This window comes from Vanellus vanellus, assembly GCF_965231255.1.
Source record: "Vanellus vanellus genome assembly, chromosome: 2".
Lineage (NCBI taxonomy): Eukaryota > Metazoa > Chordata > Aves > Charadriiformes > Charadriidae > Vanellus > Vanellus vanellus.
In genome coordinates, this window is record NC_138906.1 from 68,000,002 (window position 1) to 68,015,372 (window position 15,371).

Sequence of the window (15,371 nt, forward strand, 5' to 3'; positions counted from 1 at the left end):
AAACTGGGTCAGTGATGTTGAAGAACTGATAAGACGACTATAGTTAGACAGTGATCTGGCAGTGCTCCCTTAGCAGAGCTGTAGAGAGTTGATGGGATAGTATTGAAAGCTGTTCCTGAAATGCATTGTGAAATTACTCTAAAGGCTCTCTATTAATGTAGAGAAAGGTTAAGAATCTAGAGAAGCAGAAGGCTTTGAAAAACTGACAAAGTCTGTTTGTTTCCCAAGTGGGAATCCTTTGAATTTAGACATTCATAGAGAAATTAAGCTGATGAGCGGTTTTGGCAAACACGACCTTCCCCAGCTTCAACTTCAGTCCAGACATCTCCTATCCCCTTCCTAGTCTCCACTCCCCATCTTTTCAGTGCACGTTATGCTCAGTCCTTTTGGTGAGGTGACAGGCAGCACAGGAGGTTGGGGTCAGTGCATGGCAGTTTCCTTTTTGGCACTTGTTGCTTATTTCTCTTTCTGCCACTGTTCCTTCCTTCTTACTTGTTTCCTCTGCTCTTGTGTGGGCTTCTCTGTGGGCCTCAGTCCCCTGGGAGGTGGCATGAAGTGCCTCCTTCCAAGAGGGTGTCTCCAGCCCTGTGCCAAATAATGCCCCCTTCCATGCGTTCCCTCTCACGTCTCCTGTTGTGCATCCCCCTCACCTCCTCCTGTGTCTCCTGCCCCCAGTGGTTATTGCCCTTTCTTAACTATGTCTGAGTGGTTGCAGTGTTGGCGTGTGGTGGCTTGTTTCCAGCTGTTGCCAAACTGTCTGGGACCACAGGGATGACCCCTGCAGCCAGTTTCCTGCCACCCAAACCCTGCCGATTGTGCCTAACACAGGCTTCGGCTTGGCTTCAAGTTTTTCTGGTTTGGGAACTGCACTCGTGACTGTGGTGAAAAAGATGCTGCCTGTGATAAATTCTGGTGATAGGATTTCCTTCTTACATGTCTCTTTCTCCAGCAAGCAGACATTTCAATCAAATCTCGTATGGATTGTTTAGGCACATATTTGTGTTTCCTTCTGAAAAAATGTTTCTTTGGAGACCAAGTTTTGTTATTAAGGAAATCTTAAGTTTTTATACTGGACTAAAAAAGCCAAGATGTCACCAAATAGTTTTCTTACTTACTCAAACTGTGGTCTTTTTGTATAGGTTATGAAAATGTGAAGGTCTTAAAACCATTTTTGCTAATAACTTTAATGAAATACTCTGTTTATTGCATATTATACAATATTTTCCTATCCTCTGCTTAATTCTGCTACAGCAATTCTATAGCTCTGTTCCTAGGTCTGTGCTGACGCACTCCCTTCTGTAACTTCCAGACAAAGCTATTTTGACAAGTAAGAGACAGCAAGGTGGCAAAAATGCAGTTCCCTTCCTTCATAGTAGTCAGCAGGATGCAGTGACCTCAGGTTCTGTGTTCTTTGAGCAAGGACCTGGAGAGAGATTTTAAACTGCGACCAACCAAACACAAGCCTCTGGAGTCTGTGCCCCAGGAGCATCCTTGCCATAAATGCAGTCAGGTGTGATTTCTGTATGTGACTTAGGGAAGAACATATGGGGTTTGTCAGTTAACTGAGTAACCTGGCTTATGGCTTTACATCAGAGTTCAGAGGGATCTTATGGACTGTCAACCTCTAGCAGCTCAATAACATGAATACATTTAGAAATCTGTACAGAGTAAATGCTGTCAAGCTGTCCAGAACAGAAGCCTGCAGTGCTGCCCATCTTTGAAGTGAGATACCTGTGAAGTATTAATTGTCTCTTTAAAATTTCCAGGTTAACTGCTGATCTGTTAAGTAAGGTCAGTTTTTTCCGGTCTTAGTCAGATTCCAGCTACTGCTACGTTGATGACACAGTGTTTCAAACACTTATTCAATAGGTTGGGCCTGACTTGATTCTTGAGTTTATTACTTTTGCAAGAATAATGGTAGAGTCAAAATGCATAAAGCTCTACCTAAGAAAGCTTAAGATAACTGACAGAACATATGTGATGAAGAGTCTTTTAATGCCTGATTGGTATGACTTCAGAATTCACAGAATCATAGAATGGTTTAGGTTGGAAAGGACCTTGAAGGTCAAGTTCCAACCCCCCTGCCATAGGCAGGGACACCTCCCACTAGACCAGGTTGCCCAAGGCCACGTCCAGCCTGGCCTTGAACACCGCCAGGGATGGGGCCTCAACAACCTCTCTGGGCAACCTGTTCCAGTGCCTTACCAGCCTCAAAGTGAAAAATTTCTTTCTAATGTTTAATCTAAACCTGCCTTCTTCCAGTTTAAAGCCATTCCCCCTTGTCCTATCACTACATGCCCTAGTCAAAAGTCCTTCCCCAGCTCTCCTGTAGGCCCCCTTCAGGTACTGGAAGGCCGCAATAAGATCTCGCCAGAGACTTCTCTTCTCCAGGCTAATTGATATTTAAGAGTTAGAATGAAGTGGAATATCAGAGATGTTCATATCCTATTTTGGCTTTGTTTCAGTTTTGAGGCCTGCGAATGCAGTCCTGTTTAGTTAAAAATGCACTGACTTGATCCCAAGGGTTTCTGTAGGACCATTGAAAGTTGTTTTGATTGTTAGATTTAGCTGTTTATTTCTTTCTTGAAGTCTGTACTTCATGTCATACAGTATGATGGTGTGTTCTTTTGCCACTCCCCAGCTACACAATTAGTAGAGGTCATACTTGCTTGAAATCATTAGACAGGTAACAGTGCAGAGAAGGAGGCAGAAGCAGACCAGTGAAAGAGCAGAGTTTCCCTGCTGACAGAGCTGCTCTCCATAAGGTTTTCCAGATAAATGAGAGAGTGCAAATGATACTGCAGTTATGTAGTAAGTCACGTGTGCAGAGGGACATGGAGGAAACACTGCTGGGGAAGCAGTCGTATAAAACACAACACTAGCAGCCCTTGACTCACGAGAGCACTGATGAGTTGTCTTTAGGAGTACTTGAGGAAGATGATTCCTTGAGGGGGAAAGGTGGGTTGCCTGGACCATCAGGATGGAGCAAGGCAACATGGTTCAGCTTGTCCTTCCCATTCATGAGGAGAAAAGAAAGCGCCCAATCTGTGGGGTCAGCCAGGATCCAGAATTGGGGAAGAATCTCCCTTGGCATGATGCTGTTGCCTGCACTGTAACTTTGAGCTTCCCCAGGGAACTGCATGACTTTTTTTTTTTTTTTCTTTTTGAATTATGGGGGTGTTCTTGTTTGCTGAGAGAGTCTCAAGAGATTTGCACTCAAGTCAAAACTGAAGGATGTGGGCCCTCACAGTTGGTGTATTTATTTTGTAACGAGCAGTAGTGGCTGTACAGGTGGGCAAAAGCAAACCAAAAGCCTGCAAAGCCCATACCAACAGAACTGCCTACCATACTCATTCCCAGAAAGTCCTTCTTTTCTTTCCTTTTCCTTTCAGTTCCCAAGCTGGAATTTAGGTTAATCTTGCCTTCCACATCTGCTCCAGCGTATCTTTGGTAACAGTTTCTGCCTGAGAGCTCAATTTCTGATATTGCCCCTGCCTCAATTATCTACTACCTGCTAACATTCCTAGTTTAAGCTATCTTTTCAGCTGTGACACCGCTTCAGACATGACAGTGCCACAGGGCACCTTTTTTGACTGCAGAGTCTTACCTAGGCTTGATGACTGAAGACACGTTTGGGGCCGTTGCAGAAGAGTGTCCTAGGAAAAGTATGTTTGAGATGACTTTGTCCCCATCTGTCCTACAAAACCAGGATGGCTGCTTCTCAGCTGATAGATTGGCAAAGAGCCAGGAGAAGAGGAAAGCCAGAGGAAACTCAGAAAAGTAGATTTCCCTCAAATTTGTAAGGCAAAAACCCACTTTGATTTGCCAAAGTGTGGTAAAGAAGATCTCTTTGGAAGATGTGGAATGGAGTGAGTATGTAAAGGAGAGGTGTCTGGAGGAAAAGCCTTTTGTCCAAGTATGAGACAGGACAGACTTGAAGCTCTCCCTGTATGTGATAATGTTGTTAAGGGTGAAATTTCTGCTAAGAGTCTAGAGTTAGCATGCTGAAAACACACTGACTTAGGGGAGCTGCAGTCCATGATCCTGCTGTTAGTGTCCCAACTGCTCAGACAGATCTTCTTACTATCTACATATTGAGCAGAGCTGGAGGTGTGGCCATAAAAGTGCTTGTATAGTCTGTGTTACAGACCCATCTGAAGGTGCAGCTCTTGGTGTGGTCCTCGACATTTTCACAGTGTAGGGAGCCACAGCCCCCAACACTGCTGTCACTGTCCCAGCTGCACAGGGATCTTTTCCCTCTGTCCTTGTTGAAGGCAGAGATGGAGTTGCAGGTGACTTCCACGCTCTCTGTTTCCTTGCAGGCCAGGAAGTAACAGTCTCTGGCATTGCTTCCACGTTCTCAGCTGCACAGGGAACTTTTCCTCCTGCTCACATCCAGCACTGAGCTGCTTGGGTTTCCTAGGGAGGCAACAGGCTGCAGAGTGAAAGTGGAGCACCTGAAATATGAAGAAAAGCTGAGAGCTGGGACTGTTCAGCCTTGAGCAGAGAGGTTTTGGGGGGATCTTACCAATGTGTATAAATAACTATGGCAGGCGTGAAGAAGATGGAGCCAGGCTCTTTTCATTGCCATCCAGTGACAGGACAAGAGGCAGTGGACACAAACTGAACTACAAGGAATTCTATTTAAACAATAAAAAACGTCTTTTTCTTTTTTTCCTGTGTGGATGGTCAAACATTGGAACAAGTTTTCCAGAGAGGAGGTGGATTCTCTCTCTTTGGAGATATTCAAAACCTGACTGGATGTGGTCCTGAGGAGCCTGCCGTAGCTGACCCTGCTTTTGAGAAGGGTGTTGGACTGGGCTATCTCTAGAGGTCCCTTCCCACCTCAGCCATTCTGTGATAAGAGTGTGTATTTTACCAACGTTCATAATCTTATTCTTCAGTTAATAGCTTAGACACAAATAGTAGCAGTATGTTATGTCTTCATGGGCCACACACAGTAGCCGTAATTGGCAAAATGCTTTTCTCTAAATTTTAGGTTAGAAATAAGTCTTGAGAATGTAAGTAAGAAACTGTTGGCCTGCTAAGACTAATGTGTTGTTAAAAGGTGATGGGCAAGGCTAACGCAGTGCTGAGTTTTTCCTGCAAAACTTGCTGTGTCCTTTGCTGCAGTTCTGATTTATTAACAAGGCGGGTCAGTGAGAAGAACACTACTGCTTGATGATTGAAGTTGAGAGATTTAGAGCATTTTATTAGTGGTGAGGAGATAAGAAGGCACGAACAAGTTCTGGTCTGAGCAGACATAGTAAGAGGCAAGGATTCTGTTATGTATGTGTATGTACAGCATGAAGACAATAATACTCACTGCGCAGACTTTTCTGTCATTGGCTTTTAAAGGTTTATGACTATATTTAGACCTGTTCTACTGTTCTTTATTATTTTGAGAACTGATAGCCTTAGCTGTATTCCAGGTTACCTTGTTTTGATCACCATAGCCTACAGTTTCTGTATCTGAAACTTGGAAAACAGTTAGCATTTCTTACAAGCCTGATGAAAAAACCAAAACAGTCCTCCTTTGGTAGATAAAACCTCCTAGTAACATAAATCACTTAGCTCACCCTACAAGCTATTTAAAAAACAACATACCTCTAAATCTAGAAATGTGAAAAATGGTTCACTTAAGACAACTCTTTCCCTACAATTAATTTTTCAGGCTGCTACGCCTTCCCCTTCTTCAGACAAACTGGATTTCTCCCCAGGTGTGTCAGAGAAAACTGAGACTCCCACAATGGCCCCAGAGAATGTCACTGAAGGTGGGATGATGCTACTTCCCACTAGTACTGCGCCATCTGAGCCCATGCAGCAATTCACACCACCTGCTACTGCTGCTAAAGCAGGTAATGTTTCAACATAGCTGGAGATCTGAGGGGTACCTTCAGGTTGGCCGGTGGGTGGGGATGGCTTTACTACTGTCAGGCTTCCAACCTGTTGTTAGTTATGAGCTTGCTTTTTATCCAAATGTAACGTCATTCCAGTTTAAGCCTGTAGACCTGCAGTATCACTGCAAACTCCAGACGCCTTAGCCAGTTACTTCTGAAGCAAAACTCTGACCAATTCCATTGTTAATGAGAAATCATAACTCAAGCAAATACAGCAAAGTAAAAAGCAGAGATTAAGAGCCTTTTTTAAATGGATTAATTTCTATACTTGGTGAGAAATACCTGAGGCTTTCTGGAGTTTCAGAATAGTGTCTTCTGGACATACTGTTATTTTTGTGTGACTCTTCAGAACATTACTCCATCTCAGAAACTCAGTAGGGTTCCCACTATATACAGGTGTCAGATACCATGCAGCAACATAGGTGGGACCTGAGGAAGCTCAGCCCTTTAATAGAGGAGAAGCGTAGCCCTTAGTAGGGGAGAACATGGCTGCCTCATCCTGGGGGGGGAAAAAAAAAGTTTGCTCTAATTTCAGAGCTGTGAGGAAGCTTATCAGACTTCCAGCTGCAGAACAAGTTTGTAGTTTGTGAAGGACATGTTTAACCATTATGTCCTCTGTAGTTGTGTTAAATTCTGTGTGTATGTTAGAGTATCTCCTTTCTCTTGAGTTTCCCACCTCCCTGTGCACCTTGACAAAGGTTTAGAAGGGCCATAAGAAGCAGAGAAGCACCCATGTGTGTTCTTCTGCACTCCTGATGTGCTGAGGGATATGGAGAGCTAAGCCCTTTGCTTCCTGGTGGAGCATGTCGGGTTTGGGATGTTCTCTGCACCCTCTGCCGAACTATAACCTGCCAGCCAGGATAGCAGTAGGAGGTAACAAGAAGAGATGAGCTGTAAGAGATCTCTTTCCAAGGCAATGGATCATCATTACCATTGAGAGTTGACTAGGCAGCTCCTCCTCCTTCACAGCAGGAGGTTGAAGAGGACTCAAAAAGGAGCTTGGAAGAAGAAGCTGAAGGGAGTGTTGTGATGAATCTCACTGTAAGTACTGCTTTGTGCAAGGATTACCTCAGATTTATGTGTTCTAAGCCCTACTGTCTTGGAAGTCTTGAAGTTGTTCCTTCTCTCCTTTGGTTATCACCCTCATCTAGCCATCTTATTCTTATCTCATGTGGAGGTCGAAGTACAAACCTCCACTCCACTGGTGTCTAGGGTAACTCCAGTAAGCAATTGTGGAGCCTTCAGTGCACTTCAGTAGCAATGGCAGAAAGTATGCTCTTAATGTGGCCTCTTCATCCATTTTTAGACCTGTCAGCTGCCGCTGCTGAGTTGCCTTTTGCTTATCTATTCGGAGTTTGTAAGTTGGACGTTTAGACAACGTTAGACATTTAGATGTTAGTGACTTTGGAGAACCTTTGTTCTGTGGGTTCCCAATATTAAAAGAAGACATTTAAAACCTTTGAAATACAGGTTTATGGGAATATTTCCTGAAGTTGTGGTTTGGTAGGTTTCTGTTGGGGACTGGATTTGTGGACTATGGCGTTTTTGGAAGAGGAAGGAGTTTTCACAGATGGGAACTGGGGGGATGTTCCTGGATGGCAAATAGATTGAATGTGAAGTTCAGCCACAAAATAACACCTTTGCCCTGCTATACAAGTGGAGTTTTTAAAAGGGACGCTGAGCTATACATTGAGGTATGCCTCACAAGGGCCACACAAACATAGAAGTGCTTCTTGGTGGAAGAAGGCATGATATTAGAATTTTAGTACAGATTATGTTACTTTATTTTATGAGGGTTTTTTTCTGATGCAGATGGCTTTTTTTTCCTTCTGTAATTGCGTGTTTTTTAATTCCTGAACCTCCATCCAATTACTGGGAAAAATGCATAATTCTTTATGTAGAGCAATGTTACCTGTCACGTACAGGAATAATCGGAATGCTTTTCTCTAAAGCAGAAGTAGGGGAAATGATACTTCATATTTGGGGAAGAAGAAAAATTTTGGTTTGCTAAAAGGTGAAGGAGCCATAGTCATGATTGTAATAGATTATTATTTGATTATTTATTGAGGATTTTTTTTTAACTTATCCTTGCCTGTTCGCTAAAGTGTTTGTCAGATTTTACTTAATCTATTACAAGTAGTATTTGAAGATACTAAATTTATATCTATCCCATCTGTTAAAACATAATGTATTAATTCTATCTTAGATACAGTAAGAGAACTTATTGTGTCTGCTGGAGATAACATACAAGTGATGCTACCCAAAAATGAGGTTGAACTGAATGCCTTTGTTGTCCCACCACCACCTACAGGTGAGTTGAATGGCCTTGACATACAAGGAGATGTACACACTACCATCCTCTAAATGCAGACAAGTCCTGAGTTATCCCGCACCTCAGGGTAAAACCATCTTTTTCGTTTCCTACTATGACCTTTTTTATCGTTCCAACTGCAGAGATTTCCTCCTTTGGATTTTAGAGATTTTTTTTTAAGTGGCTTTTGTTTTCAGAACATGAAGTCATTAGCCAGATGGTTCAATAGAAAGCCTGTAGTTTCTACCAAAAGATGATATGGCCCAGGTTATAGCATCTTGCTGTAAAAATGTGGGGGAAGTATGTTCTAAATGCAACATTTACCTTAAAACTACCATCTTCCAAACTGCAGCAGCGAAGAATACACATTTCATAGGTAGCTGTGTAAAATGCTTTCACTTCACATGAAGCTGTTTTTTGTGAAGTCAATTATTTGTGAAGTGCATTACATCCTTGCTGCTTTACCAATTTACAATACATTGTGGAAGTTTAACTGCTTCATTTTGCAGGCTTAAACACTGGCAGTCATCATTTTCTACTGTAGCATTTTATCTGACAGATAGTGAACTTGATTTCTTTGTTTCCTGGGCTTATTTTGAAGGCGAAGCTGATTACTCTTGTGCCATGTTATTTTTCTTAGGAACAGCCTACACCTATGAGTGGAGCTTAATCAATCACCCTGCTGACTATGGCGGTGAAATGGAGCGCAGGCACAGCCAGACCTTGAAGCTCTCTCATGTAAGTGAGCTGTAAGCTCAGTCTCATTATGTTTGTGCGCGCCTTTTGCAGGAGTATAAGCTGTGGGGAAGGGGGTCTTGATTCAAGGAGTTCGAATGACTGCGAGACTCTCTTCACTTGCATGTGTTATGAAATCTTTGCCAGATTAGAAGTGTCTTTTTTAGAGCGCTCTAGTAATTTTTTTAATGTAGAGTAAAAATTCGTGTTTCTTTTGTATTCACAGCATCTGGGCAGTGACTAGTGACCTTCTGTGTATGTGTTTATAAAAGTTCTAACTTTCAGATAACTAGATTTTTCTCTGTTTACAACAGGATTGGCAGATGTATGCATACTGCTTTTGTATAATTTGACAAGTAACCCGATTTGTTCTGTGTTTGTCTCAGTTATCGGTGGGACTTTATGCCTTCAAAGTCATGGTTTCTGGTGAAAATGCCTTTGGTGAAGGTTTTGTAAATGTCACGGTCAAACCAGGTAAATCAGTTGGCTAAAGTAATGAAATCAATTTCTTCAACACAAGTAGTTGTACAGCATGCTTATCTAATAGTCAGATATTGTCTGTCCAGTCATGCAGAGATGTTTCATTTCTTGGTGTCTGTAAAGCATTTTCAGGAAGTGGAGTTAAGGATCTTGCTCACTGTGTTTAATTGCTCTCTGGTCTTGTACCCTCTACAGGCAAGGCCTGAGATAAAATCATGCCACCATTTATGGTCCCCTTCTCCAGTATAGCTAGCAACAGCAATTAGGTGCTGAATCATCTCTAGCTGCAAGTTACAGTGCACAGGTCTGATCGAAATTATACCAGTTAGAAGAGGCTGCAGCAGGAGACTGCTGTGCAGCGTGCTTCTCTTCAGTAACCTTTTCTCTGCCTTGTCCAAAAAGGACAGCAGATGCTGCAAAACTGTCAATCCTAGATTTAAGTCACTGGGGACTATTGATCTTTAGTTAACTGATTAGTGAAAGCCCAGGCAAAACTACATTTTTTTTTTTTTCTTTTCCTTCCCTGTCTTTCTCACAGCAGTCAGAGTTAACCAGCCACCTGTTGCCATTGCTTCACCTAAAGTACAAGAAGTTTCTTTGCCTACAACTTCTACCTTCATTGATGGCAGTCGTATGTACTGGACAATCCTGTACTTATATCCTGTATTTTTAATATACAGTTACAACATTATTGTTTGTCAATTACAAGTGAAATTCCTTCTTCTTGCTCTGCTCAGAAGTTCCCTGAATCATGATTGATTTCAGGGATTTGAGTCCAGTTATAAATTATTTTAATAAATAAAAAGTGATAAAATGCATCCTTCCAAGTGGAGATTGAGGTACAGTGTGTTGAAGGCTGCTGCGTCCATACAGCAGCTACTCCTGCAGCTTCTTTCTGCCCTGCCTGGAAGGCCTCTGTGCCAGTATGGCTGGGGCCATGGTAGAGAGCTGTAGGGTATGATAAGATGTCATAATTCCGTTCATAATTACTGAGAGCAGGCAGGTTGGAATGTGCAGAGTCTGAGACTGAATTTTTTATTTGTGTGTGAAGAATTTTTTGTTTGTTTTGATAAACCATACCAAATGTAACTTGGAATCTGTGGTTTAACAGTTACTGTACATGAACCCTGTTAAAATATGCTTGAAAAACATGTTGAGGAACAGGAAGTTATTGGAAGTGATCAACATGGATTTACCAAGGGTAAATCATGCTTGACCAATCTGATAGCTTTCTGTGATGTTATAACTGGTTGGCTGGATGAGGGGAGAGTCGTAGATGTCATCTACCTTGACTTTAGCAAAGCTTTTGACACTGTCTCCCATAACATCCTCATTAGGAAGCTGAGGAAGTATGGGCTAGATGAGGTGACAGCGAGGTGGATTGAGAGGTGGCTGTGTGACAGAACTCAGAGGGTTGTGATCAGCGGCACAGAGTCTAGTTGGAGGCCTGTAACCAGTGGTGTCCCCCAGGGGTCAATACTTGGTCCAATTTTGTTTAATATATTCATTAATGACCTGGATGAGGGGACAGAGTGTATCCTCAGCAAGTTTGCTGATGATACCAAACTGGGTGGGGTGGCTGACACCCCAGAGGGCCATGCTGCCATCCAGCATGACCTGGACAGGCTGGAGAGCTGGGCAGAGAAGAACCTAATGAGGTTCAACAAAAGCAAGTGCAAGGTCCTGCACCTGGGGAGGAAGAATGCTAGGCACCAGTATAGGTTGGGGGCGGACCTGCTGGGAAGTAGCTCTGAGGAGAAGGATCTGGGGGTCCTAGTAGACAGTAAGTTATCCATGACCCAGCAATGTGCCCTTGTTGCCAAAAAGGCCAATGGAATCCTGGGCTGCACAGGGAAGAGTGTGGCCAGTAGGTTGAGGGAGGTCATTCTCCCCCTCTACTCTGCACTGGTGAGGCCACAACTGGAATACTGTGTCCAGTTCTGGGCTTCCCAGTTCAAGAGGGAGGGAACTGTTGGAGCGAGTCTAATGAAGGGCAACTAAGGTGATTAAGGGATTGGAGCATCTCCCTTATGAGGAAAGGCTGAGAGAGCTGGAACTCTTTAGCCTGGAGAAGAGAAGGCTGAGGGGAGACCTTATTATGGCATACAAGTATCTAAAGGGTGGGTTGAAGGAGGATGGAGCCAGGCTCTTTTCAATGGTTCCAAGTAACAGGATGAGGGGCAATGGGCACAAGTTAGAACACAGGAAGTTCTGTTCAAATACATGGAAAAACTTCTTTACAGTGAGGGTGACAGAGCACTGACGCAGGCTGCCCAGGGAGGTTGTGGAGTCCCCTTCTCTGGAGATTTTCAAGACCCGCCTGGATGGAGTCCTGAGTAATGTGCTCTAGGCAATCCTGCTTTAGCAGGGGAGTTGGACTAGATGATCTCTAGAGGTCCCTTCTAACTCTGAAACTCCATGATTCCGTGAAAAGATAATTGCAGAAAACGAATTAGGGATCAGCGCATGAAAGACTTTACTATTCATTTCAGCAATTGCTACAAGAAACTGATATGGTTTTCTTTAATGAATGTAGAAAGTAGAGATGATATGAAGATAGTGAGTTACCACTGGGAGGAAATTAAAGGTCCTTTGCGAGAGCAGAAGGCATCTGCTGACACACCCGTCTTGCACTTGTCTAACCTTGTTCCTGGAAACTACACTTTCAGGTACCTTGCACAGATGTTTTCCTTTGGGGTTTTAACTATTCCTGTGATGCCAGCTAAATGTTTGTTTCTCTTTGTTGTGCATATGTACCTTCTCAAACAAAAAACTTCATTTTTCTTCTGCATGCTCTTACCCTTTGTTTTGTACAGTGAAGAGACATAGGGAGCAGTTCTGTTAAAAAGTGCTTGCAGTGATTTTATGATACTGGTGTAGTGATACTTTATAGCACAAGGTTATGCAAAACAAGGTATCAGAAATTAAATACCTCCCACTTCCACCAATGATAATGGTGACAGAACTTCATTTATATTTTTATTTTTTCCAACTTAGAACTTGACAAGTGTCCAGAGTTGAAACTCTGCAGTCAAGCTGTGAAAGTCATCCCCTGAAGGGTGGTGGCAGACAGAACAATATTGGGAGACTGATCCTTGCAAGGCATTTTTGTGTGCAGATTTTAATAAGTCGTTCTGTTCTTCATGAAAGCCTTTGCCTTGGTACTGTTTTCCTCCATTTATGCATTGCTGAAGCTGAATTTTGTCCAAACAATGGAAACAATTCTAGTAGTTCTAGGTGCTTTAATTAAAATCAGAGTTCATTTTCTGAACTTTTTAACTTAAAGCCTGATCTGCACAGAGGCAGACTTCCCACTGACCCAGCCTGGGTTATTTGGCTGCCAGTAGGTAACAACATACCAGTCAATATATTATGTGTCAGCGTAGCATCAGCAGAATGTTGAAGCCAGCGTACATATATGTTAAATGTGGTGCTTCGTATAAGCTTCACTAAAAATTTCATAGCTTCAACTTCCATTCTGTGCTCTTTACTGGAATTGTTCCATATTGCACAGTGGTAGAAATGAGCGTATGACTTTTTCTGTATTAAAAAGGGCAGAGCTTGCTTTCAAGCAGTGTTCTAAGTGTGTTCCAAACCTTAGGGAATTAAGAAATCACTTGCTATATTTGTGCACCTTTGGGGGAGGCTGAGGTACTTGAACAACAGTGCAATGTGTTCAAGCTTACAGGAAATTAGGTGGTCAACAAAATCCAGTGCTCCTGACACGCATGGATGTGCACCCGCTGCAAAAATATGTGTTCCCTAATGACAGACTTAATGAGTACTGGTTTTCTTCCCACTTGGGGAGGGCTTCAAGAATGGTACCCTTCCATGTGGTCAGCTGTATGCGTTTTTCATAACAGAGGTGAATTAGGATTGTGGAGGGCAGTCTTTTCAGTCTTTTTATCACTTTCAGGTGTCTGCAGCAGTCTCATTTTAAGATGATTTGTCATTGTGTGTCTGAGAGGCAATAGTGTTTTGGTTTGTTTTTTTTTTTTAAACCCTGTACTTTTTTAATTTTGTGACTTGACATCTTCAAAAATCTGAGCTGATATTAAGCTCCATTAAAATTAGTGATAGTGTGCCACAAAGAAATAAGAAGTTAGGAACTGCAGCTGTGCTATAAGCAGAGCTTCTGGACATCCAGAGTAGTTTTGGATGTAGGTGTTAACAGGGACTGTTCCACTATGGCTGATGAATGAAATCCTGTTTTTTACTGGGCAAATTTTTTAAAGAATTTGCAGTGAAATCTGTTCGAAATTGATGAAGTTGCCATTGATGCAGGGAAGGGGTTTCATCTGGGATCCAGAATAGCGAGGCTTTTTTTTTCCTTCTTAGTGTTTGAAAGCTGTGTTTGAAAACAGTCTTCTGAATTTCTTTCCTACCTTTGTTGAGGGATATGTGTTTCTGAAGCAGAAGTTTGTATAATCCAATCAGTGGCTCTGGTTTAGGTGGTGTTTGAAAAAATGCCAGAGAAAGTTAACCCTTGAATTTAGGACTTGGCAGAAGTCCATATTAACAGATTTCCAATATTGTTTTTTCTGTTATAGACTCACAGTGATTGATTCAGATGGAGCAGCCAACTCCACCATTGCTTCTCTGACTGTCAACAAACCAGTGGATTACCCACCTATTGCCAATGCAGGCCCTAATCAGGCAGTCACCTTGCCCCAGAACTTCATCACACTGAATGGAAACCAGAGCAGCGATGACCATGAAATTGTCAGCTATGAATGGTCACTCAGTCCTAAAAGCAAAGGCAAGGTTGTAGCAATGCAGGTATGTCTGTTTCTCCTTGCATAGGACTGGAAAACTCTATCTTTGCATCTGACATGAGGACATACATACCTAAGTAACTACTCAGAGACACTGAAATATCTAGTGTTATTACTTGTTTTGGGGTTTTTTTTTTGTTTTTTTTTTTTCCTCCTCTCTGATGTATTCAGCTCTTATTTTAGATACTACTTTTAATTCGTTCTCACAATTTTTTTCATTCCATGTGGCCATTCTTGATTCCTGCTGTTGTTTGTTCCCTGGTGGTTTGGAAAGACTTTAACGATGCCTGTCCTTGGATCCTAGAGCCTGCTCCACAGGTTTCCATCTACTGAGATGCTGGACATGCTGAAAACTGTTTATAGGAGAATGTGGAGGTAGTCAGGGTTTTCTTGTAAGACTTTCTCCTGCAGAAAGTAGGACTTAATTTTCTGAGTGAAAGATGACAAGATTTTTGGTAGCGTTATGCTTCCATGCTCTGTGATGGGTCTTTTATGCCTAAACCACAGGTTTCTATGAAGGCTCGCTGAATTTATTCTCTTATTTTCATGGCTGTATGTTTTTTTTTTTTATCTGAGAAAAGTTAATAAAAATTTTCAGTGGACTTGCACTCAGTAAATTGGAGATTCTTGTAGCTCTGTAGGCGGTTGAGGTAATTAATGTAATGAAGCCAGCTGAAACTCAGAAGCCATTTTATATGAGAGACTTGATTTCTGCTATGTTGCAAATGCTTTAGACCTTCAGGACTGGAATGACATCCCTTTGTAGATCTGTTTAAGAAGGGAGTAATACTGATTCAAGCATATACTGTAGAGGCAATTACAAAACTATGGCTTATAGCATAACGGGTTAGTTCTGTTCATTTACCAAGAGAAACGTTTCCCAAAAGCATCCATGCAACCTGAACTCATAGTTTAAAGAACTGTTCAACATTAAAACAGCCTTCCTGAAAGAAGGGAATGACTGCTTGAGATACCTAATGAATTCACAGAAGCACAGAATAGTCAGGGTTGGAAGGGACCTCTGGAGATCATCTAGTCCAACCCCCCTGCCAGAGCAGCTTGCACAGGACAGCATCCAGGCGGGTTTTGAACGCCTCCAGAGTGGGAGACTCCACAACCTCTCTGGGCAGCCCGTTCCAGTGCTCATTGGGTATTTAATGTGGAAATGAA

The 15,371-nt window shown here is 42.4% G+C and overlaps 1 protein-coding gene across 2 annotated transcripts in view; it reads left to right on the forward strand.

Annotated features, from left to right (window-relative positions):
• The window catches only part of KIAA0319, a gene marked incomplete at both ends in the record, with an annotated part of 44,476 nt that overhangs the window by 12,801 nt on the left and 16,304 nt on the right, over positions 1-15,371 (forward strand). Inside the window, 7 exons of one of the 2 annotated variants that reach the window (XM_082479412.1) lie at positions 5,675-5,858; positions 8,107-8,211; positions 8,852-8,949; positions 9,333-9,420; positions 9,965-10,057; positions 11,963-12,095; positions 13,977-14,205. In XM_082479412.1, the coding sequence (XP_082335538.1) occupies positions 5,675-5,858; positions 8,107-8,211; positions 8,852-8,949; positions 9,333-9,420; positions 9,965-10,057; positions 11,963-12,095; positions 13,977-14,205 (930 nt within the window). The remainder of the gene's footprint in view (positions 1-5,674; positions 5,859-8,106; positions 8,212-8,851; positions 8,950-9,332; positions 9,421-9,964; positions 10,058-11,962; positions 12,096-13,976; positions 14,206-15,371) is intronic. The other variant, XM_082479413.1, reaches the window with a different exon arrangement.